Raw genomic sequence first — 26349 nt, forward strand, 5'->3', positions numbered from 1 at the left:
ATCTTACACCTAGAACAAGGAAATCACACAGTAAGTGGTTATTGTCCAAAAGTATATTTGGACAGAAATCGAACTTTCAAAATATGAGTAAGTTCCTTCATTACATCAGGTGTAAGAGCACACAACTCATAAGTGCTAAATATGTTCAGCATACAACATGAACGGAGCTGCAGGAAGCAGTCCAGGTCACATCTAATGAGAGAGCTTAGTTCCCCATGATGTCCACTATGGCAGCTCTCTGTGCCATTGGCACTATCTGGGCAAGGAACGCACAAACAGACTTGCTATTGACAAGCCCACGTCAAGCAGTGACTACAATCAACAACTGTAGGAGAGTAGGATCTGCACTTATGTTGCCCCCACTTTTTTCCTGATGTTTACACTGGTTTCTGGCTATAGTCTGTCTGGGACCCTGCTAATCAGGGCCCCAGCCTTTCTGTTCTCTCTAAACAACTTGGAGTGCATACTAGATGCACTAGTGATTGGATACTGTGGTACCTTATGAGCCCCTAGTATATGGTACCTTAGGTACCAAGGGCATAGGTACTTCACAGGCCTACCAGGGGCGGAAGCATGTATTATACCACCCCTGGGAAGCAAACTAAATCTGACACCACAGGCCTGCTACTGCAGCCTGGGTAAGGTAGTGTTATCACTCCTCACTGAGGTATAGGTTCCCTATATCTCACCTTACACACACATATAAACCTATCAGTTACCCCTAAGGCAGGCTCTAACAATCCTGAGGGCAGGGTGCTTGGTTTACATGTGAGGGGGTGCCTCTGCCTGAGCAGGGCCCCTCTGCAACCCTCAAAGTCTATTCTCTGTAGCAGTTTGTGGATGCGGTTAAACCATATACTCTTAAGTGCATTATAACCTAGTGGTAAATGCTAACTTTGGGATGGCTGCATCAAAACATGTCGTGTTTGGTGTCAAACACTTTGGAATCATACCCCCACACCAGTAACTGGTGTGGGAGTATGATCCCACCCTTCTAGAGGGATAGACACATACCCACTGTGGAAACACTGTAGAATCCTGAAGCGCCCTGGCATCACAAAATGGATGCCACCAGTCACAGACACTGGGCTGCCCTCCTGCTGCTGACCGAAAATCGCAGTGGAGGAGGACCAACAATAGGCATCCTGTCACAGGGAGGTGTAACCACCTTCCAGTATGGATTTAGTGTATTGGGGCTGGGTGGGTGCACTCCTAGAGTGCTTTGAAGTCCTGCACTGGGGGAGCAGTAGGCTCCTCCGTGCATATGCCAGGTCAAACCGGTTCAGGGGCTATGAGCCCCTGTACTGGCGCGAAACTGGACAAAGGGAAGTGGGTATAGCCACCCACTCCCCTGACCCTCCCATAGGAGTGGTCATAGAGCTATTCCCTCCCTTCCTTGCAGTATAAGTTAGGGAACCCTTGCCATTGCAAAGTAGATATCCCTGGGCGACGCTCTGAAGAAGAATCCTGGACCTTCGACGTTCCACTACCATTGGAAGACTGAAGAATCTCCCTTGGAGTCAAGGAGTGACTCCCCTGCTTGGCAGGCACCAAAACTTTGCATCAATGGTCGCAAACTTTCCCGCTACCGCCGGAGTCCGAAGTCCTCCCAGAAGTAGATTTCCTGATTTCTCGACGGCCATTGTGAGTCCCCAGCGAAGCTGAGGCAAGTGGACCCCACCAGTGACAAGGAACAGCAACACCCGGGTACCGTGCACTATTGTCAAGTGCAACTCCTTCACGACATTCTACGAACTTGTGCATTGGACCACGTGTGGTCCAAGCCTCCAGCAGGATTTCCACCGAAAATCAGTGGTGTACCTCATCCCGAGTGACCGTGGGCTCCTGTGAAGTGAATCCTCCCAAGGCGTCTTTGTGATCCCTTGCCGGTTGGCTTGTGGGTCCCCTGAAGACTTTTCTACAGAACCAAAGGGCTCCCCTGGTTGCTCCAGGCCTGTCCTGACTTACCCTTGCTGGGTGAGTCCCTCAGACCTTGCTGGTCTGCACCGCTGACTTTCTTCACACTCCACAAGACTTGCTGTTGCCAAGGCTTGTTGGCTCCAATCTGGTTGCCGGCACCTCAGTAAGCTGCTTTACGGGACACTCCAAATCCAGCTCTTGGTTGTCGTTGATGCCTCCTGGACCTCGTGGCTGAAGAGTCAAGACACCCATGATCACCTGAAATCACCCGACTGCTGTGGGCATCCATCTTCCTGGCCCCGGGTCACTGGCAAGTGACTTTGAACACCGTCTCCTCTGCTTTCATGTCTTCTTTCTTCAGAATTCAGCCTTGGATTCCACCGGACACTTCTCCTGTCTTCACAAGCAGCAAGTCTTCTTTGGCTCCCATTGAAAACGATGCCGTGACCCGACACCAAAAGACACCTATGCACCTGGCTTCCCTGGGTGAGGTAACTCGAGTACTCCGGTGCTCCTGTGTGTGTTGGCTCTAGAATTACTTACCATGTAAGTGACTTGCTTGTAGACTCTCCCGAAGTATCCTAAAACTTTAAAATTCCAACCGCAACTTTCTCCATTGAAGTCTATTGGGATTCGCGGCTGTGTTCTCACACTGCATGCGCCTCCCATGGGTCCTTTACTTACCTGCCTTGGCTGGATTAGTGAGGCCCCAGCGCTTCTGAAGACCCTAGGCCTTCTCCCTTCTCAAGTCGTTCTTCTTATAACTCTTTTTTAGTATATGGTCTGGTATGCCCCTAGGTCCCAGCCATATAAGTGCTTCACTTGTTGTGAAACATTGATTTGTGCATATGTCCTTGACTTCTAATCTCATAAAGAGATTAGTAGAGTGTGTCTAGTAATAAATACATATATATTTTATATATATATAACCTGTGTGGTGTCCTTTCATTTGGTAATTCAAGAGATTATAAGGTAAAACAAGCTGCTTTACAATCCTCAGACTTAGCCTGAAGGCTGCTCTCCACAGCTACCACTAGGATAGCTTTCTTTAAAAAGTTGTCTTAAACCTACCTACCATAAGAGTCGAATTGGACTGGTGCAAGGTGGCCACTATAACTAGTGACCAGCATATGCCAGGCCAACTTCTCACAGCAACTTGCTGCAAGAATCAGCTAGTAAATATGAGGTGGGAAGTTGGAGCTTAATTCAGAAACAAGTTTGATGCCTGAGTAAAGTTCCGCAAGGAAGTGGAGGACAAAGTAAGGAGCCAGTAGAGGCAAATAATTATGTACTAAAGTAAACTAAGTCAAGTAAAAATAAAGAACAACTAAAACATTCCTCAGATCACAAGAAAATGAAGAAAATGAGGAACTGGTGGAAGGAAATAACTAAAATAACCTGAAAGTAAATTGAGGTACTGTCCCTATTTCAAAGAACTAACATTGATTGTGACAAAACAATTATTAAATTAAGCTCTTTAAAAGTAAGATATAGCTCATAAACCTGTGCACTCGCCTTAAAATATCTCTTACACATGTGATCAGAGTGTAAATCATGTCACAGGATTGTACTTACTCTAACCTATTTACCATAATATTCATTTAAATTATGTATCTAGTAAATTGAATGCTTGCACTCTTCATTTCAAGATGGGGGATCCATTACTCTGATCACAGCAGAACTGGAATTTGTAAGTCTTGTAATACAATAAACGTCAAAGCTGAACCGAAGAAACAAGCCCTTGTCATCTGTAAATGGCAAATAAAAGCGAACAAAGTTTACACTGTACCTTGCATTGTTATTTCCATGGTTTGAAAGGGAATTTCCTATGAGAATTTCTGCTCCATTCAGCCTCTCAGGAACAGCATTTCTGTTGGTGATGGAAATGGCATAAATTTTCTGTGGTTTCAGTAAATCCACCCTCCACCAGGGACCATAGTCATTATGTGTATGGGAGCAGGATCCATGTGAAAATTCAGGATCCTGATTTCCATCTATTGCGTTGACTGCATCTGACAGGAAACCGTGGTAAGAATATTCTCCAGCAAGAATTCTTGACTGAGTGGCTCGACCACCCAGGGCCACATTCTCACCTGAAAGTAAACAGAACATGAGTTGAGACCCAGCATTAGTTGCTTCAATAGGACAATCTTCATTCCTAAAACATATTTATGCCATGAAATAATTACTATTTATATCTTAGAACAGTAGGTAAGGTTTGGAAAATCAGTGACCCTATGTTAAGGATATATTGCCATCAAAAATGCAGTAAACAATCAGCATTCAGGTCTAGGAGGTGACTGTAGCAAAGCATTTTGATAGAGGACACATTAAGGGTATTTTATAATTATATTGAGTTAGCACAATCATGTCTATCCTGATATCCAGAATACACCAACGTGACCATTCACAAAAAAAAAAAAACATTTACTTGTTTGTCCCACTTCACTAACTTAGACACTGCACATTATCTTTACATGCCCCACCTCTAAGTGGTCTCTAGTGGTCTCACACTGAGCTCCATTCCAATTGGCCGTGCTGTGGGACTGCTTCATTAGCAAAGCTATTCTACATGGATGTCACACCCTCAGCAAGGGGCATTTTAAGGCCGGATTCTGATGTTTTCACTTCCACTTCCTCAAGGATATAGTCCTACTTCCCCCATTGAGCCATCCATCCCTTCTTCAGGTGGGGCAGCTCAGCCAGTGTTCATAGAAAGGTCAGGGATGTCACTGTACCTTCCATAACTTTGCATGGGCTTCCTATGCATCACAGAGTATCCAGCTCCCTCAGCATGTCCACACCCACATTGTAAAGCAGGGACCTGTGCATTGTGCTCTTCTGCTGCAGATGCCTGCAGGGAACTTTGCTCAACCCGATCTGTGCTAAAGAATATGTGAAGTCTTTATTAGGCGGAACCAACTCTAGGCCTGCTTGCCAATACTCTGCCTGCTATCAGTCGCGGGGAGAATTTTACACTCCTTTAAGGAAGGGCCTACAACGCCTCTCGTTTGCTAAAATTGTTTTACTGTATAGGGTGTATGTTTCTTGAGGAGTATGGAGTAGCATGTAATGCAAAAGTTGAAAAATGTGAAGAAAAAAAACAGCACAAATTTGGTAACAAAATATTTTAATGTACATTGCCAATGTATATTTTGTTTTCAGATACACACAATATGATTCCAAATACTTCTTTAGTGATATATCCTGGTTTGATAGCTTATGTCTCCAATAAGATTCTGGTATCCTTCAGTACGATAGTTATTATAGAGTTTGTCAGCTTTTAAGGCTGATGTAGTCTACACGTGTTTTACCCCTTCCTTTTGGCCTGGAAGTCTGGGGTTTTCTGAAGGCTTGAGTTCAAGGAAATAACCAATAGTAGTTAATTTTAAAGATTTTTAAAACACTAGTAATGGTGGCGAACTATTCTGAGTGTATAGTTCTTAAGTAATTGTACTACACTTGTGATTACACATTAGTATGACTTATTTCCCAGGTGCTATGTGATTATGTGCTGTTTGGTGATAAATAATGCAGGAATGCTTGATGTAATCGCTTATATTACATCTTCTATTTATTTAAGCCTACATTGTGATAGTCTTCAATGAGTGAGCTTGCACTGGCATATGCTATTGTCAAGAGTTATAAAAAATACCTTTAATTAATTCTTTGTTTGGTTTCTCATGTTCACATCTGGCCCATCAAACAATAATCGTAGTCCATACTCAGGTTTGCACCTTCATGAAGTAATCATTAGTTTATGTAGCGCACGTCGCCATCATCTACCAATCTTCTGTACAGAACCATATTTGTTCCATGAACCACATTCCATGTGCAAACATATCAGCAAAAATGCCACACTAATATTATGATTTTGCCAATTTCACATGTAAACAACATAGTAGTAATGCTGATGATGCTACACGCCTCCTCATTCCTTCTCTAAGTGATTTCATTATCTTCTTCCTTCTTCAGGCTATTGACTGAGCAGAGATGAAGTATTACAGGCCATAGCTGAATGTCCTTGGGAAGTAAGCAGAAGGTTGTTACTAAAGCTCCACCTAAAGGCAGCATAATTGTGTTATACCTTCTGTCACCACTGGAGGTCCCTCAAAAGGCAGCAGAGGGGTGTAGTACTTCAGAGTATTCTTATTGCGCTCTATGAGGTCAGGAGAAGGAATCATTATTCCAGCACATTGCTAGAGGTACCTCAGAAGTGGACAGACTGGTTACAGTGCCTCCATGTTACTAGAGGTGCCTCTGATGAATACAGACAGACTGCAGTACTTTAAATCAATACTATAGACCTCACTAAATTCAACTGAAATGGTACCATAGCACAGTTATTACTGCAGGTCTCATTCTGGTCAACTGTAGTCTAGTTTCACCTTGTATCACATAGGTGATATCATTTCTAGATGAAAAGTGGCAAAATATTTTAATGAAATGTTCTTTACACTTTAGCAGCTGCAAACCACAGAAGATGATGCAGATGGCAAGGGCATGGAACTTGGATTCTCCTCTGTGAGGCCGCACGAGCAGCAGGTAAATGCTGTGGAAGGCCCAAGCATCAGCACATCATATGCAATGAATTGGTAAACTTTCCCCCAGCCAATCACAATACATTGCTCAGTCTTTGAGGCCCAACAACCAATGAACAATGAGACCTTTCCCAGCATGTCCAAACCAATCGAAATTCACCTTGCATACCTACAAAATATTTCCTCCAAATGGATTGGTTTCGAGCAAATGAGCTCTCAATGGCTGGCTTGTGCATTTGCAGCAACTATAGGACAAGGGTCTGTCATTAATGAATCAAGATCTTTGAATCTAGTAACAATAAAGACTAGTGTGGACATTTTAGGCGGGTTGTTACCCATGTGAACAATGTGAAGCATTATTATAAACAGTAGAGGAACTTAAAGAATCATCTAAATTAGCATGTAAACACTCTATAATACATTTTGGTTCCTATTTCCAAAATAATATTTTCTCTTTTGTATGTTTATGTTCTTTTGTGGCACAAAAATGATTTTATTTAAAATAACACCTGATAAAAGACTTCTATGGCATTTAAATTCATGTTTACATTTGTTTATCAGGTGGGATGTGTGGCTTTTAGTGTGGTAAGTCTTCTTTTCAAATTGTTTTTTGTATCACCAATTAGTCTTTGCCTGGTGATGACAAGAAGCTCATGCATTGAAGCTGAAGTACTTTCTCAAATGTAGAATATTACACCCAATAGACAATAGCCACTGCAGACAGCTTGCAGCCAGGGTAGGGAAGTCTGGGAATTCCATGCACTTCAAAGCCACTGTCTAGATTCTTCTCCCACCTTCTCTAAGGAGGGTACCAGGGTATTAAAAGGTGACCTGGAATACCAGCTCTTCAGTATACTTCTGGACCTGTGGGTACTCTGCCAGGAGAAGGACTGCGGTGCTGCTGAAAGGACTGCATCTCTGCTGAACTGCTCACCTGCTTCTGCCCTGCTGAATTGCTGCCTTTCTGCCCTGCTGCCCTATTGTCTGGGGAGGAAGGAATGGACTTGCAACTTGAACCCAAATTGACTCCAAAGGGCTAGTCTGCTGGCCTCCTGATCTCAGCCTCAGGAACACAAAAGGTTTCTTACACCTGTACCCACCCTGAGTGAGTCCTGACCCTCCCAGTGGTGCCCCACCAGTCCTGGGCCCTTGGAAGGGGTGCTGAAAGTCACCAGTTAGCAAAATCTAAAAGTAGGTACTTAAAAAATGTGGCTAAAACTGCTCTGAGAACCATGAGCAGACTGGTACCAACCTGTTTTTCCTATCTCCTCGAGGTGCATTGCTGGTCAGATTCACTTAATTGCTTCTCCGCTTTGTTCTTCTGCGCAACAGCAAATCCTTTACAGCGGTCCTTCGCCAAAGGGGTATCTGGCCTTGTGGAAACGTCTTTGGCTAAAGTCCCCTGCCTTATCCCACTGAAGATTTTCAGCCTGAATTTTAGAGACTAGGTTCGAACGTAGAAATATTCACCGCGGTTTCGACCCAAAGCTATCCTATGACAACCCTTCCTCCTGCACGCTGAACTATACCTTCTCAGAAAGTTTTTCTCAGAAATTACTTAATTCTGAAGGTAAGCGCTGACAGTGCTCAATCCACCTAGTTTCTGAACCACGCTCCATTGCGGTCAGCCATATTTTTCTACTTTGACCTGGTCTTGTGCAACTCTATGGCCGCAGTTGGAGCCTTGATCTTTTAGGCGCTACTTTTTACTAAAAACTTTAAAAAATCATAACTACATTTCTATTGATTGGATTTTTGTCATTTTTGGTAGCAAGTCATTTATTGAAATCTACTATATGTCTATAAATTAGTTTAGGAATTTTCTTTTATTTTGCTTTCACTTTATTATGGTTTGTGTGCTGCATAATTACTTTAATCATTGCCTTTAAGTTAAGCCTGACTGCTTTTTGTGTTAAGCTACCCAGGGTTAAGCATAGGTTAATTTAGTGACTTTTGTGGTTCACCCTGCTAGGGATTTTGGCTGTTGCCTAACTGGGGCTCACACCACAGTCAACCAATAATCCATTTTCTCATGCCCACTAACCAGTACAGGTATGGGTTCATTTTCTAAATTGTTGTGTGGAAAAGTATTTTTATATGTTTGGTGTAACAAAGGACAACTCAACTATTGTCACATTCATTATTCCTCTCATATACTTGTGTCGCACCTAGATGTCTTGGATTCAGGAACCCAATATATAAAAACCTACACAATGTCAATAAAATATTAAGCAATATCCAGGCTTCTTCACAGAAAGATGTTTTGCTGATACAGAAGGGTCTTTCGAAGGCTGCCTTGCTTGCTCAGAGAGGTTAATCTAACTGTACATTGGAAACGCCACAGCCTGCAAGATAGCTGTATCATATGTATAAATTAGGTCAAAGCCATCCGTGGAACATATGTATGCATGTATGTATTTATATAGTATTTTTACGGCATGGCCAAAGACAAGCTTCAAACCAGGAAGCTGGGTTGTGGACCATTAATGAACTGTGATGTAATCTTCTTTAAAGAGGTGAGACTTATGTCATGTTCTTTTACATGCATCCTGAGCCTCATTTTGGCCTTAATGGTTCTCTAACACTCTGTCTAATGATGTATATGTTATGAGTGTAGTAGAGTATCGTACAGTGTTGTAATATGATATATAGTGTAGTGGCATGGTGTATCACTTAGTGGACTGGAGCAATGAGTTATACAGGGGAATGGCATGTTGAACAGTAGAGTAGTGTGTCGTAGACTGTCATGGAGTGGAGTAGGGTGAAGTAGAGTGTCATAGAGTGGAGTATTGTCAAGTGGACTACCGTAGAGTGCAGTGGAAGAGAGTGTCCTAGAGTTAAGTGCTGTGCCATATAATGGAATGTCGTATCGCAGAGAGAAGTTGAGTGGCATGTTGTTGAGTGTCATACAGTGTAGTACAGTGGCATAGAGTGGATGGACAAAGAGTGGAATAGTAGCATAGAGTTTAGTACAGTTTTGTAGAGTGGCCTTGCATACAGTGGAGTGGGATGTTGCACAGTGGGGTGGCTTAGAGCGAAGTTAGGTGTACTGGCATAGCGTAGGTAGTAAACTGTAGAGTGGAGTGCTGTGTCCCATAAAAAAGTGTTGTATAGTGGAACAGAGTTTTATACATTGGAGTGTATGGGCTTATAGTGGAGTATAGAGTTGGACAGTGGAGTGTACGGGGATAGAGTTAAGTAGAATGTCATTGAGTGCCATGAAGTGTGGTAGACTTTTATAGAGTGGAGTGGAAGAGAGTGGAGGAGAGTGTCATACAATAGAGCCGCGTACAGTGAAGTGGCGTACACTGTAGTGGCATAGAGTGGATTACCGTAACGTGGAGCAGCATACAGTGGGAAATCGTACAGTGGAAGTGTAGAAAATAGGGTGGCATAGAGTGGAATAGCATAGAGTGGAGTGGTGTACAGTGAAGTGGCGTAGAGTGGAGTAGGGTAAAGTGGATTAGCATAGAGTGGAGTGGCATACATTGAAGTAGCATAGCGTAGAATCGAAGAAGCTATTATAAAGTGGAGTAGCGTCTTATAGAGTAGAGTGAAGTGCTGTGTTGTACAGTGTTTGAAACTGTTGTAGAGTGGAGTAGAGTGTTGTACAATAGAGTGCATGGACATAGACTCAAGAGCAAATATGGACAGTGGACTGTACGGGGATAGAGCGGAGTAGAGCCTAGTAGAGTAGCATGGGGCGTAGTAGAGTTTTGCAGAGTGGAGGTATATAGAGTGGAGGAGAGTACACTGGAGTGTCATAGAGTGGAGTAGCATATAGTGAAGTGGCATAAAGTTGAATGGCATAGAATGGAGCAACGTAGACTGGAGTGCCGTACAGTAGAGTGGTGTAAAATGTAATAGCATTTAGTGTAGTAGCATACAGTGTAGTGGCGTAAAGTTTAATAGCGTTTAGTGTAGTAGCATAGAGTGGAGTAGCGTACAGTGAAGTGGCTTAGAATGGAATGGTGGATTGTGGGGTAGGTTACAGTGTAATAGCACACAGTGGAGTGCTGTACAGTGAATTATGGTAGGGTGGAATACTATAGAATAGAGTGGCAAAGATTGAAGTTGCGTACAGTGTAATAGCGTAGAATGGAGTGGAGTACAGTGGAATAGCATAGAGTGGAGTACAGTGGAGTGGGATAGAGTGGAATAGCATAGAGTAGAATACCATAGAGTGAAGTGGCATACAGTGGAGTGGTGTAGACTGGAGTAGTGTACAGTGGAGTCCGTAAGAGTAAAATAGCATATAAAGAAGACTGGAGTGACATCTAATTGACTAGCATAGAATGAAGTGGCTAAGGGTGGAGTGGTGTACACTGGAGTAGCATAGAATGGAGTAGCATACAGTGGAATAGTGTAGAGTGGAGTGTTGTACAGCAAAGTGGCACAGACTAGAATAGCATATAGTGGAGTAGCGTACAGTGCAGTGGTGTACAGTGAAGTGCTGTAGCCTGGAGTGGCGTACACTGGAATGGGGTAGAGCGTAATAGCATATGGTGGAGTTGCACTGAAAACAATAGCATAGATGGTAGTGGGATAGAATGAAGTGGCAGAAAGTAGAATAGCATAGAGTGGAGTGGCATACAGTGGAATGACACACAGTGGAGTGCTGTACAGTGGAGTATGGTAGGGTGGAATACTATAGAGTAGAGTGGCAAAGATTGAAGTTGCGTACAGTGTAATAGCGTAGAATGGAGTGGAGTACAGTGGAATAGCATAGAGTGGAGTACAGTGGAGTGGGATAGACTGGAATAGCATAGAGTAGAATACCATAGAGTGAAGTGGCGTACAGTGGAGTGGTGAAGACTGGAGTAGTGTACAGTGGAGTCGGTAAGAGTAAAATAGCATATAAAGTAGACTGGAGTGACATCTAATTGACTAGCATAGAATGAAGTGGCTAAGGGTGGAGTGGTGTGTACACTGGAGTAGCATTGAATGGAGTAGCATACAGTGGGATAGTGTAGAGTGGAGTGTTGTACAGTAAAGTGGCACAGACTAGAATAACATATAGTGGAGTAGCGTACAGTGCAGTGGTGTACAGTGAAGTGCTGTAGCCTGGAGTGGGGTACACTGGAATGGGGTAGAGCGTAATAGCATATGGTGGAGTTCCACTGAAAACAATAGCATAGATGGTAGTGGGATAGAGAGTAGAATAGCATAGAGTGGAGTGGCATACAGTGGAATGGCATAGAGTGGAATACCATATATATTAGAGTAGCATATAGAGGAGTGGAGGCCATTGGAGTGGCGTAACCTGAAGAGGCGTAGAGTGGAGTTACATACAGTGTAATACAGTAGAGTGGAGTTGTGTAAAGTCTAATAGTGTAGAGTGAAGTGGAGCAGATCCGAGGGATGTACAGTGGAGTGTCGTAGAGTGTACTAAAGTATAGTAGGGTAGCTTATAGTGGCGTGGCGTATTATGCAGTGGTGTAGACTGGAGTGGCGCACATTGGTGTGAGGTAAAGTGTAATAGTATAGAGTGGAGTGGCATATATTGGAGTGGGGTCCAAACGAATTGCGTAGAATGAAGTGGCATATAGTGGAGCGCCATACACTGGAGTGGTGTAGAATGGAGTAGGGTACAGTGGAGTGGCATTCAGTGCAAAAGCAAACAATGAAGTGTTGTAGAGTGCAGTGGCATACAGTGGAATAAAGGAGAGTGGAACATTGCACAGCAGAATGGCATACAGTGTAATGGCGTATAGTGGAGTAGCGTCCAATAGAGTTGCATACAGTGGAGTAAAGTAGACTGGAGTGACGTACAGTGGTGTAGTGCACAGTGTAATAGTGTAGAGTAGAGTGGTGTAGAGTGGAGTTTCATACAGTGGATGGACGTAGAGTGGAGTGGCGTACAGTGGAATAGCATATAGTGTAGTTGCTACAGCAGGGTGGCTTACGGATGTATGTGAAACTTAGCAGCAATGTAGGCTACGGCGTCCAGAGTAATGCAAGACAGCCAAGTGCGCTGCATCACGTTTCTCCAAATTTACCAATCAACGCAGGGCCACGCATGGTGGACTTGCACTCCTTTGTAGATCTGAATAAAGTATTGCATTGCCCATGCAACACCATGAGTGATGCAAGGGTACCAAAATCCAGTAATACAGCTAGGCCTTAGTTATAGTTTGGGCCGGTATACTTCGCAGTATACAGTAGTATATGGCGGTGACAAGCCAGTATATAATTGAGTAATGGCTGTTTTTTGAGAATGAAAAAGCAGCCATATTGTTTTTACTACTCTTTGGCTGTGTTCAATGTTAGTGCCTTAGATCTAGGTAAGTAGTAGGTCCCTACCTAGTACCACTTTATTCCCTACCTAATATTAAAGTGGCAATAGGTATGGAAATGTATTCATATATTTTTTCTATATTTTTAAATAAGATTACGTCCATGTACCGCAAATAACTGTGAAATTCCACAAAAGTATTGCTGTGATAGATATCACTAAGTTTAAATGCCTCACAACAAAATATCTAGCCTATTTAACTACAGTACCCAAAAAGCATCATCTGTGCACCATAATGTATAATTCTAGTCTGCTGTTTTTGTGCTACATCAAATACAATAGTCTATGGAAAATGCATTGATGGAAATACGCGTTTTGGCTCCCTTTTATCTTTGCATCACAAAAATGAATCACCACAAACATTTACATCATCTCAAACTGTAGAAAATACTGTAGGTCTGGAAAGTTTTGTGGTGATTCGTCAAACGAGTGGAACAATATTAGGAAGCTAATATCCAAGGATTTCCTATCTTTGTGAATACTAATTGTAACTACATAGTGGCAATCAGATTTAATGTGATTTCTTCCTCTTTATCTATTGTATTTGTTATGTATTTTGTTTATTGTTTTTCATAAACATTAGATCATAAATGTGTCTTTTAGTTGTTTGTGTATTTATTCTGAAACTTCACATATGCAGTCTAGTTTGTTTTTGGGGCTTCCTTGCTACCTTTAGTAGGATTGTGCTGCATATAAAGCCCATAGTAAATGAAAGGCAATCATTGTTATAAAAAATAAGATTTTTTTTTCCTCATGGCCATTTATAATGTCTTCCATATAGAAGCTTGTGTATCTCACTTCTTGGTCACTTTTCCATTTGGTGTACAGGAGTACGTAATGAAGATGGTTTTTGTTTGGCTTGTTGGGAGAAGTTTTATTTTGTGTTCTGTATTTGTTTATAGGTTTCCATTAGCATGTGGCCATAATGGGTCTTTCAGTTGGGCATGTAGTATATTTGAAACTTAAATATGCAGTCTAGTTTATTCTTAGGGCTTCTTTTAATATGATTGTGCTACGTATGAAGGTCAAAGTAAGTGAAAGGCAATCCATATTATTGTTATAAAAATTTAGATTGTCCTTTTTTTCCTGGTAGCTAATTATCATGTCCTCCAAATAGTAGTTTGTGTGCTAGGGAAATTTTTCATTTTGTTGCACAAGGGTGCATAAGATAGATGTTTTTTGTTTGGCTTGGGCAATTTCTTTTTTTGTGGGCTAGAGGGCATGCAAAGAAATCCCAGTAGATTAAGATGTATTTTATTTGTTGTGTATTTGTTTATAGGTTTCCATTAGCATGTGTCTATAAAGGGGCCTTTTAGTTGTTCATCTAGTAAATCTGAAAATTTACATATGCAATCTAGTTGATTTTTTTGGCTTCCTTGCTACCTTTAGTAGAATTGTGCAACAAGATATCACTAAGTTGAAAAACATTATACCTTAAAAAATACGTATTGCCCTTACCTGCGGTACCCGAAAGACTCATCTGTGCATTCTAATATCGAATGCTGCCAATTTTCAGCAAAATTGGACTGCCCATTTTCCCACAACACAAAATACATTAGTCTATGTAAAATACATTGGATATCAAGCCTGTTTTTCTTTGCAGCCCCTTGACCAAACACTGCGAAGCTTTCAGTTCTCTGATAATGAAACAAATTAAACAGGTCTGCAAAGTTTTGCGGACATTCGCCAAACGGGTGCAAAGTTATTAAGGGGCAAAAATAAAAAAACCCTATCTCTGGTGACCCTAACTATAAATACCGCCGCTCTGTAATACTGTAATTGGAGGTAACACAATGGAAAAATGCACACATCACAATATACTATGGGTACACTTCATATATGACTTATTTGTCGTCCAATATTATATTGGCGCCGACTTTGGTGTACAAACGAACTTATTCATTATAGGAGTGGCTTTGTGGATATAATAGAGTCTGACAGGTCCCAAAAAATAACTTGGTTGCTCGGGATCAATTCTCTTTTGGGCAATATAGGCCTAATTGAACTATGGACAAACCCTGCAAATGCTGTCTTTCCATCCAAAGAAAAGTTGAAAATAATGTATTGGGAATGGGTCTATAAGTCGGAAATTACCCAAGGTCTTTCCAGCCATTTAACGTGCCGTTTTCTCGATTTAAAAGCCCACCCCCTCTTAGAGAAGTTTTGGGACATTATTGAAAAAACCTCAGATCGCAAGCTATACTTCCAATTGCGGGTGGGTACATTACCCGTCGCAGAATTTACTTCTAGATGGGGGGGACAAGGTATTAATAACGATAGGTGTTATAAATGCGTAAAAGAATGCGAGAACATAGGACATGTATTATTCTTTTGTCCAATGTACGTAGTACCCCGAAAAATATGGATAAAACCTATCTGTAGACTACTGGGAATCAGAAGGTATGCTACTGCCCTTCGCATTCTGTGCACTGATTCCGCTCCCCCGATCTGCATAGCGGTGGCCAAATTTCTAGGATGGGCCTGGGGCATAAGATCTAAAGCTCTGAGGCACGCCGTAAATTCCTCCCCCTAAAATAAAACTACAGACTGATAACACCATCTGATGTAGCTATTATATGTAGGAAGTCAAAGAAATGAGACTATAAAGTTATACCACGTAACTATCTGGGTAACACAAGTTGATACGGGTTGGCCCCTTTTTTATGTTCTCGATTTTTTAACATTCTTTTAGAAAAAGTTTCGCTTGTCGGTTGATTGGAAATTTAATTGTGATTTTTACTTTTTTAGGTAATTTATGAACTGTTTTTACGTAATGTTTGAAAATGTGCTTTTATGACTTAATTGCCGAATAAAGCTGATTGAATTGAGACTTATTTGTCACATGGGGAGGATGTAAGGTAGAGGCAGTCCTCATTGTGGAGGAAATAAACAAAAATGATTGAGTTTGGCTTACACAAGTAAGATAATTCAGAGAGAGCTGGAGTTTCTTGATGTACTAATAAAGGTAGATGCAAAGAAATTGGTGACAACACTGTACAGTACGCCCACAGTAGGCAACAGCATGTTACATGCTCATAGCTTCCACCTGGCACCACTTGTTAACAGTATACTCTTCAGGGAATTCTACAGAGCTAGAAAGGTTTTCAGTACAAATGAGGAATATAGTGAAATAGAAAGGCAAATGATAACTGGATTCAGGGCAAGAGGGTACTATGAAAATATTATGAATACAGCTTCCAAAAGAGCAAGGCAGGACAGAAAGGAAGCAACATTTTTTGCTGCTATAAAGAGGAAAGAAAGGGAGAAAGGACTCAGGTTTATCACCACTTATAACCAAAACATGTGAGAGTGACGGCTGCCCTCAACAAACATTGGCATCTTATTAGAAGTGACCCAGTAATTGGTCATAATATTCCTATGAGACCTCTAATTCAATGGTAGATCACTTACTGAAAAATTATGTAAAAAGTGGTGAGAGGGAGATGGCATGGATTTCCCAGAGGGAGAGGTTTATGAAATGCAATCAATGTAAAGCATGTGAGCATGGAGTTATTATCACTACAGCAAGAATATCAGTTAACAAAAACATCAAAGTTAAGGGTAGTTTGACCTGCAGAAGCATACATGTGCTCTATCAATTAACAAGCCCTTGTCAAAGACATATAATGGCAGTATGACATTGCCTATACATCAAAGAATCTTACAACATTTGAGAGCGATAAGAAATTGAAACTTTAGCTACCCAGGTGCAAGGTATTTTTGTAGATTCTATAATGGAGAGGATTCCAAGCTAGGATATTGTGTTTTAGCACAGGCACACAAAAATGTAAGAGGAAGTGTTAGAAATGGGATTTCTGTTTGGCTAAGGTTGCATCCAAGCCAGGCAGAAACCACCACTCTAGTCAGGACAAGGGAGTTACACTCCTAAAATAACCCCTTCTCACCCCCTTGGTAGCTTGGCACGAGTAGTCAGTCTTATCTTGGAGGCCGTGTGTAAAGCATTTGCACAAAACCAACAGTAATACAATGTAAGCACTACAAATGGACACCACACCAGTTTTAGAAAAATATCCAATATTTTTATATAAACAAGACCAAATACGATAAAAAAGCCACAATACAGTACTTCAAAACAAGTTACTTCTTAAAATGTCTTTATGTTGCAAAATACGTTGAAAAACACAGTTCATACAAGTCGGTAGCTCGGTCCGAGCCTACTGTGATGCTGAAAACAATAGAGTCTCGCTGTTCCTGCTGACCACATTGGTACGGGCCAGCAACAGCAGGAGAGATTCGTTCACAGTACCTTTCTTAGTGCGGCTCCCACGGGTGTGCGAGTCGGTCTTGGCATTCGTCACGGTTGCGATGCAAAATGGAAGCGGTGCAAGGTGCGGTGTGCCTCGATGCCCTGCGAGCAGCGGCTCGGTGACGATCGTGCAGGCGGCGTCGGTGAGACCAAGGCTTACGGTGCAGGGCGAGCAAGTTGCGATGCGAGGAGCGACAGAGCCGGTTGGCGGGAATTTGCGCTGGCCGAGCTGGACAGCTGTGTGTGACGAGTCGGTCACGGGTGTCAAGCCAGCAGCGACTGTTACGGTGAGCCCAGGCCAGTGAAGTGAAGCTAGGCGATGCAAGTTGCGGTGTCTCTCGATGCGGTGCAGGCAGCTGCTCGGTGACGGAGTCAGTGAGACCAAGGCTTGCGGTGCAGGGCCAGTCGGTGCGGCCTGCGGTGCCTTCAGGACACAAGGCCAGCGACGAAGTCAGTGATGGAGCTGGTCGCGGTTCCCTCTTCTCTGTGGCAAATGAAACAGCGGTTCCAGGAGCGGTCCCCAGAGGTTGGTGAAGTCTTTGCAGTCCCTGAGACTTCTTAACAGGAGGTGAGCTCGGTTCCGGCCCTTGGAGATACTCAGCACAAGTAGAGAAAGTTCAGTCCAGTCCTTTCACTGCCCAAGGCAGAAGCAGCAGCTGCAGGCCAACCCAACAAAGCAACAACACAGCAAAAGGGCTGTACTCCTCCTGGCAGCTCTTCCAGATCTTCGTCTTGGCAGGTTCCTTGATTCCCGCGAGATCTAAATTCTTGGGATCAGGGTCCCACTACTTATACCCCAAAATCCTTTGTCCACTGAGGGCAGAGGGGCCTTTGCCTAGTCCAAACCAGTTCTGGTCAGTCCTGGAGCACTTTGTTTACATGACTCCTTCTTTCCTTTCAGAGTGCAGGCCAGACACATCAGACGCCCCACAGGAGGCGGTGCCAGCATTGTGGAGGAAAGGCACAGCCCTGGAGCACTCTGTTGACATGATTCCTTCTCTCCTTTCACAGTGCAGGGCAGAGACATCAGACGCACCCCAGGGGGTGGAGCCAGCACTGTGGGGGGCAGGCACAGTCCTATTCAGGTCCCAGGTGCAACTCCTCCCTCCCATCTAGATGCAGATCTCTCTATTTACCACTGGGCGGACTCACCCTGTCTCCTGGAATTCCCCAGCCCTGTCACTCAAACTCCAGACAGGGAATACACAACCTAGCAGAGGCAGGCTTTGGATGGTTAGACAAGAAAATACCTACTTTCTAAAAGTGGTATTTTCAAACACAGAATGTTAAAACCACCTTCACTAAAATATGTATTTTATCATTCTGAGTTCAGGCATACTAAACTCGAATTTCTACCAGGTTCCCTGGGTCAGTTAGGATTATAGGATGTAATAATAAAACCGCCCATTCTAGCCTATGGAGAACAGGTAGCCTTGCAATAGTGAAAAACGAAGTAGGCTGTAATTCAATATCAAGACATGCCACACACACCAGGGCATGTCCTACCTTTCACATACAATGCACCCTGCCCACAGGGGTACCTTGGGCCTACCTTAGGGGTGACTAACATGTAGAAAAGGGAAGGTTTAGGGACTTGCAAGTGTGGGCACTTGCCTAGTCGACATGGCAGCCCCAGGCTGCACACAGGCTCTGCAATGGCAGACCTTAAACACACTTTACAGGCTGTAAGCGTGGGTGGCACAATCCAGTGCTGCAGCCCACCAACAGCATTTGATTTATAGGCCCTGGCACTTGCAGTGCACTTTACTAGGGACTGACACATAAATCAAATAGCCAATCATGGAAACACCAATCAAAACACAGTTTATACAGAGAGCATATGCACTTTAGCACTGATCAGCAGTGGTGAAGTGCCCAGAGTCCTAAAACCAACACACACAGGTCAGGAAAAAATAGGAGGAAAAAGCTAAATGTTTAGGGATAACCCTGCAAAAAAGGCCATTTCCAACACAACCCCCTTCCAGCCTAAAGCCAGGGAAGACCAATCCATACCTCGATGGACTTTCCTGCTTGGGGCGATAGAACATGGAACCTGGCCTGCCACAGGAGGGTTTCATTCCCGTTCTATGCCTTCCTGAACCTAGTTGGATCCCTCTATCCATACTCTCAGGGCCCACAAAGCTGACCCATGGGGAATCCTTCTCCTCACCTGTGAACACCATCTGTGCAGCGCCTAAACTTACTTTGCTCACAGATGTGTCCCAACAGGCCGACAGTGCCCACATGGCCAACACAGTGGTGTGGCCCAGTACACCCCCAGGGTTGGACTCCTGTCCCCCTCCCAGGGGCAACCCTGTTCACCAGCACAGCAAGCCATAGTGGCAACCGACAGTTGTAAGTGGGGAGACCCAGGCCTCATGCCTCTCAGGGCTCTCTAACCTCTGTTGCGTCAGAAAGTGGGGGCGGTAGCCCCAGGTGCCTGGCACACTTTGTCCACTCTCCCTCTTTTCAGGTCAGGGATGACATCCTGGCACTGACCCCCCAGCCCAGGGTCTGTACCCTGCGGCTGGACAGGAGACTGGGGTGGGCTCTCCCACACCCTGTCCTCCTCCAGGGGGCTCTGTACCCTCCCACCTGGAGCGGTACCCCCATCCAGAATTGTCAGGGCACCTGTGGCAGGTGTCCTGCACAATTCGCCCACCAGTTCAGGGGTGCTATCCTGCAACTGGTACACCAGCCCAGGGTCTGTACCCTGAGGCTGAACAAGGGACTGGGGTAGGCTCTCCCACACCCGGCCCTCCTCCTTGGGGCTTTGTACCCTCCCACCTGCAGCGCCACCCCCAGAAGACCAACTGGTAGGGGGACTGTTAGCAGTCACCCCTCGCTCCAGGTCAGGGGAGACACCCTGCACCTGGCCCTCCAACCCAGGGTCTGTACCCTTAGGCTGTACCTGTGCCTGGCAACCCAGGACTTCTGGGGGGAGTACACCAACCCCCCCAAGGGAAACACACTCCTCATGAGTTGGGCGAGAGTCTGCCTGGCGCAGGTCTCCAGCCTCCTGTCCACCTGACAGAGCATGAAGACCCCCCCAGGCCAGCAGTGGCCTCACCAGGGTCAGTCCCGGGGTGCTCTGACCTCAGAGCTGGCAACCCCTGACCCACTGGTGCTTCCAGAATTATCAGGGCACCTGTGGCAGGTGTCCTTCCCAATTGTCGGACCTCTCTCCAGCAACTGAGCTACCAACCTAGGGTTTAAACCCCCAGGTTGAACCGGGGTCAGAGGCGAGGACCGCCTTCCTCTGCACCCCCTTCCAGAGTTCTGCACCCTCCCACCTGGAGTGGTACCCCTAGAAGACAACCCGGTCAGGACACTGCTTATAGTCATCCTTCCCTCCAGGTCAGGCAGGACCTGAACCTGGCTTTCCAATCCAGGGACTAAAACCTGCAGCTGAGCACCTGCCCGGCGCACCAGGACTTGCTTGGGAGCACGCATGCCCCCCCTGAGGGTAACACATGACTCATGTGTTGTGTGATAGTCTGCCTGGCGCAGATCTTCTGACCTCTGTCCATCTGACAATGTACGAAGATCCCCCAGGACAGAAGTGGTGTCACCATGGTCACTGCTAGGAGGCTCAGCCCTTCTGGCTGGTCTCTGACCCACTGGTTCTCCCACTGGGGAATACATCCCCATCTCACCCCTCCATCTGGCCTCATTCACTCTGTGCTGCCGGACACCAGAACCGGTGGGATGCTAATTACCAAGCAAAAACAAAAATAATGCAGTGGAATAGATACAACAATAATTATTTCTATAGATAATGGTAACCTGAATTATTCCATCAATGAGAAATTATTCTATAACTAACGAATTGTCTTAATTAAAAAAAAATACACTCACATTAGGTTGTAAGTCAATGTATATCGTTATACATCCAATTTTTTATATATACACGTTTGTGCATGTTTCTTTATCACACTAACAATACACGTTTACTTACACAACGTCAAAAAAATACAAATATATATAATGTCATCAAATACATACAAGCAGTACATTTATGTATCTGGAAACAGGAAACAGAATCCTTGGAGCCCTAATATTAATTGTGCTGCGAAAAAAATTACAAGCACCAAAATTACAATTCGCAGTTCACATAAATTAAGATTGCCCTTATATCAACACCTCTTAGGGTATTTGTCATAGCACCCCCTACTATTTACTGGTGTTGCAATTTTTTCTTTTATACATAAATTCAAATGGTACAGGGCTTCTTTCTGTATCAAGTTGACGCGTTTCAGCCCATCTAATTAGGGCCTCATCAGGACTAGGGGCCAAAGGAAACCTAGAACACAAGTACATACGCATTCACAAATACACATTGATCAATATATTAAAATATTTACAATTTATATATATGGGGATCAACCACACCACGTTCTCCCAAGTGTGTCACTGATTTGCTACAATCAAGCTGTGGACAACAGTAGAGCTAGAAGTGAAACCGAAAAGTGTACTTTTCAACAGTATCAAATACTGAGTGACATAGGCATAGCTTTCTTAAAATCGAGTTCCTTATAACACAGTGCTCAGTGAGTGATAAACGGGTATCTGTGAAAGAGGGAGGATCGAAACCAAAGTAATCCCAAGGGCTAAAATGTGCCAAACAGCTCTATGCGGGGTCTAAGGATAGAGAAAACAACTCTCTACGTATGTACCTTGCCAAAAGGCCTGCTTCAGGGTCTAAGTGAAGGTCTCCAACCTCGGCCGAACTTATCACAACGGAATGCTAACTCCACGTCTCTGTGGGGGAACGTATATAATATCCTCAAGGCATTTTCAAACAAATATTATTGCACATTAAATATATCTGTGAAGCCCGAAAAATCAATGTAAATGTAGATGTAAATAACTCGCGGAACAGCTTAAAGCAGTTTATTAAATAACAGCTGAGTATGCTGCATGACGAAGGAAAGACATGCTAATTGCAGCAGTCCCCCAGTTCTCCACACACTAGGGGATCCCCCTCAAGGAGTGGCCTTCCAGTACAGCCTAGGCTCCCTACCTGGTGTTCCCTCATGGAAACTCCCAGGCTCTGGGACCGGGTTTCGGACACCTTGGGCCTCAGCCCCTTCCCACTCCTTCTCCGCGGAGACAGGACGTGAGTCCCTACACCCTTCCCATGACACTGGGACCTATCTGGGCTACCACAAACCTTTCCCACCACCCTTGGTTGGGAAATACCTGAACCACTTCCTACAGGGCCACCCCCAGATGCTTCTGCAGACCCCCTGGAATCCACCAAAAGGTCTGCCACCAGTGCAAGCTCCCTGGGGTCAGAGATCTCACACTCTACCGGGTGTTGGCATAGCTCTGGGAAACAGGGACTTAAAATATGTTCTCCAACAATTAAATCACACAGCCCCCCACAGGTGTTAACCGAACTACCCTTCACCCAACCATCTAGTGCCTCAGAAAAGTACCCCACATCATTCTCACAAGACTGGCGAGATAGTGTCTGACTGTTGCTGTCTCTCAACCCATGCTCTTCTGACTGGACTCCATACTCACTTGCCAGGGTTTCTATCATGGAGGAACCCCTCTCCCTGCACCTCTCATCTAGGGTCAGTAGAGTGTCCCTCCCATTACCAGGAATATGACCCCCTGTGCCAGTTCCCCAATCCACCTCAGGGACACTGCGTACCACTGGAGTAACCTCACAATCCTGAACCCCCTGGTGAATGTCAATTTCCTCCTTGAAGCAGGGCCCCAGATCTGTGTGTGCGTGTACCTCACCCTCAGAACTGGACCTAACACTTTTGCTGCCACCATCCGGGCTGGACAAAGCCCTACCGGCTTCCCATTCCAGCACCAGCTCTCTCATTTTAAGCTCATGATCCAAGATCATCTTCCTTTACTCCATGGCCATTCTTTTGTCTTCTATTTCCCTCTCCATCTGGAGCATTTCCAACTCAAACTTCCTTGCTTCCCGCCTGTCCTCCAGCTCCTCTGGGGACAAGCTACTGCTGCCTTGCTTGGAGGGTTCCCTCCCTCCCAAAAGCACATCCACCCTAGGAACAGGCTCCTCCACCCCTCCAGTGAGATCACCAGATTGCCCACTGGCATGTCTGGCTGCTACCCAGGCCCTCAGCGCCTTTTGTAGCTCCTCCTTCCTGGTGAGGCCTCTGACCTGGACATTCAGGTTCTTGCAAATCGATCTTAATTCCCTGACACTGTAGGCTTCCAATCGATCCTCCTCAAAGGCAATTTCCATTGATGCAAGTGATGACGCAATTGATTCAGGCATGTTGAAGCAAGTTTAAACTGGCAAGATCAAAAATAGGCCAAAAAGAAAAAGAATATGTATGTGGTACATAATGGTCTGAGATATGGTAGTAGTGCACACTAATCACTGTAAGGCAAGTGCAAACACAAATCCTATCCTCACCGCTGACAGCCAATGTTAGAAATGGGATTTCTGGTTGGCTAAGGTTTGCACCCAAGCCAGGCAGAAACCACCACTCTAGTCAGGACAAGGGAGTAACAATCCTAAAATAACTCCTGCTCACCCCCTAGGTAGCTTGGCACGAGCAGTCAGGCTTATCTTAGAGGCAATGTGTAAAGCATTTGCACAAAACCAACAGTAATACAATGTAAGCACTACAAATGGACACCACACCAGTTTTAGAAAAATATCCAATATTTTTATATAAACAAGACCAAATACGATAAAAATCCACAATACAGTACTTCAAAAATAGTTATTTCCCAAAATGTCTTAAAAGTTTCAAAATACATTGAAAAACACAGTTCATACGAGTCGGTAGCTCGGTCCGAGCCTACCGCGATGCTGAAAACAACAGAGTCTCGCAGTTTCCGCTGACCACATCAGTACGGGCCAGCAACAGCGGGACAGATTCGTTCACAGTACCTATCTTAGTGCGGCTCACAAGGGTGTGCGAGTCGGTCATGGCATCCATCGCAGTTGCGATGCAAAATGGGAAGCGGTGCAAGGTGCGGTGTCCCGCGGTGCGAGCAGCGGCTCGGTGACGATCGTGCAGACAGCGTCGGTGAGACCAAGGCTTGCGGTGCAGGGCAAGTCGGTGCTCGATGCGGTGCTGGCAGGTTGAGGTGCAGGTGACAGAGCCGGTTGTGGCATTTGTCACGGTGCAAGGTGGAAGCGGTGCAAGTTGTGGTGTCCCTCGATGCGGTGCGAGCAGCGGCTCGGTGACTATCGTGTAGATGGCGTCGGTGAGACCAAGGCTTGCGGTGCAAGGTGAGACGGTGCCTGATGCGGTGCTGGCAAGTTGCGATGCGAGTGACAGAGCCGGTTGGCGGGAATTGGCGCTGGTCGAGCCAGACAGCTGTGCGTGACGAGTCGGTCACGGGTGTCGAGCCAGCAGCGACCGTGTCAGTGAGCCCAGGCCAGCGAAGTGAAGCGAGGCGATGCAGGTTGCGGTGTCTCTCGATGCGGTGCAGGCAGCGGCTCGGTGACGGAGTCGGTGAGACTAAGGCTTGCGGTGCAGGGTCAGTCGGTGCGGCCTGCGGTGCCTTCAGGACACAAGGCCAGCAATGGAGTCGGTGACGGAGTTGGTCACGGTTCCCTCTTCTATGTGGCAACTGAAACAGCGGTTCCAGGAGCGGTACCCAGAGGTTGGTGAAGTCTTTGCAGTCCGTGAGACTTCTTAACAGGAGGCCAGCTCAGTTCAGGCCCTTGGAGATACTCAGCACAAGTAGAAAAAGTTTAGTCCAGTCCTTTCACTGCCCAAGGCAGAAGCAGCAGCTGAAGGCCAACCCAACAAAGCAACAACACAGCAAAGGGGCTGTACTCCTCCTGGCAGCTCTTCCAGCTCTTTGTCTTGGCAGGTTCCTTGATTCCAGCAAGATCTAAATTCTTGGGATCAGGGTCCCACTACTTATACCCCAAAATCCGTTGTCCACTGAGGGCAGAGGGGCCTTTGCCTAGTCCAAACCAGTTCTGGTAAGTCCTGGAGCACTTTGTTTACATGACTCCTTTCCTTTCAGAGAGCAGGGCAGAGACATCAGACGCCCCACAGGAGGAGGAGCCCGCCTTGTGGAGGAAAGGCACAACTCTGGAGCACTCTGTTGACATGATTCCTTCTCTCCTTTCACAGTACAGGGCAGAGACATCAGACGCACCACAAAGGGTGGAGCCAGCACTGTGGGGGGCAGGCACAGTCCTATTCAGGTCCCAGGTGCAACTCCTCCCTCCCATCTAGATGCAGATCTCTCTATTCACCACTGGGCGGACTCATCCTGTCTCCTGGAATTCCCCAGCCCTGTCACTCAAACTCCAGACAGGGAATACACAACCTAGCAGAGGCAGGCTTTGGATGGTTAGACAAGAAAAACCTACTTTCTAAAAGTGGTATTTTCAAACACAGAATGTTAAAACCAACTTCACTAAAAGATGTATTTTATCATTCTGAGTTCAGGCATACTAAACTCGAATTTCGACCATGTTCCCTGGGTCAGTTAGGATTATAGGATGTAATAATAAAACCGCCCATTCTAGCCTATGTAGAACAGGTAGCCTTGCAAAAGTGAAAAAGAAGCAGGCTGTAATTCACTATCAGGACATGCCACACACACCAGGGCATGTCCTACCTTTTACATACAATGCACCCTGCCCACAGGGGTACCTTGGGCCTACCTTAAGGGTGACTAACATGTAGAAAAGGGAAGGTTTAGGGACTTGCAAGTGTGTGCACTTGCCAAGTCGACATGGCAGCCCCAGGCTGCACACAGGCTCTGCAATGGCAGGCCTTAGACACACTTTACATTCTGTTTGCATGTGTGGCACAATCCAGTGCTGCAACCCACCAACAGCACTTGATTTATTGGTCCTGGCACTCACAGTGCACTTTACTAGGGACTGACACATAAATCAAATAGCCAATCATGGAGACACCAATCAAAACACAGTTTACACAGAGAGCATATGCACTTTAGCACTGATCAGCAGTGGTGAAGTGCTCATAGTCCTAAAAAGAACACACACAGATGAGGAAAAAATAGGAGGAAAAAGCAAAACGTTTAGGGATAACCCTGCAAAAAGAGCCATTTCCAACAGGAAGTGATAGAGAATAATATTTGAGACAATTAGAAAATAGATTCCTTTTGGATATGGACAGTATGTAACCGTATGGTCTCACTATTGATCAAGAACTACACACATACCTATGTTAAGCCTGCTTGCTTGTAAGCTGTACAATAGATGCCTTGGGTGAGTATGACTTTGCATATTGAGGATGGATGAATAGGGTTGAAATATGATGTCACTCACTACAAACATAAGAACATATATTTTATTTGTTTATTTGAGATGTTCATAATGAAAGTCATGG

The 26349-nt window shown here is 44.9% G+C and overlaps 1 protein-coding gene across 1 annotated transcript in view; it reads right to left on the reverse strand.

The window, feature by feature from the left end:
* The window catches only part of LOC146822447 (fucolectin-like), a 255672-nt gene that overhangs the window by 77169 nt on the left and 152154 nt on the right, over positions 1-26349 (reverse strand). Inside the window, exon 3 of the mRNA XM_085613554.1 lies at positions 3710-4013. Within this exon, the coding sequence (XP_085469680.1) occupies positions 3710-4013 (304 nt within the window). The remainder of the gene's footprint in view (positions 1-3709; positions 4014-26349) is intronic.

The sequence above is a fragment of the Triturus cristatus genome, chromosome 6, assembly GCF_964204655.1.
Source record: "Triturus cristatus chromosome 6, aTriCri1.1, whole genome shotgun sequence".
Lineage (NCBI taxonomy): Eukaryota > Metazoa > Chordata > Amphibia > Caudata > Salamandridae > Triturus > Triturus cristatus.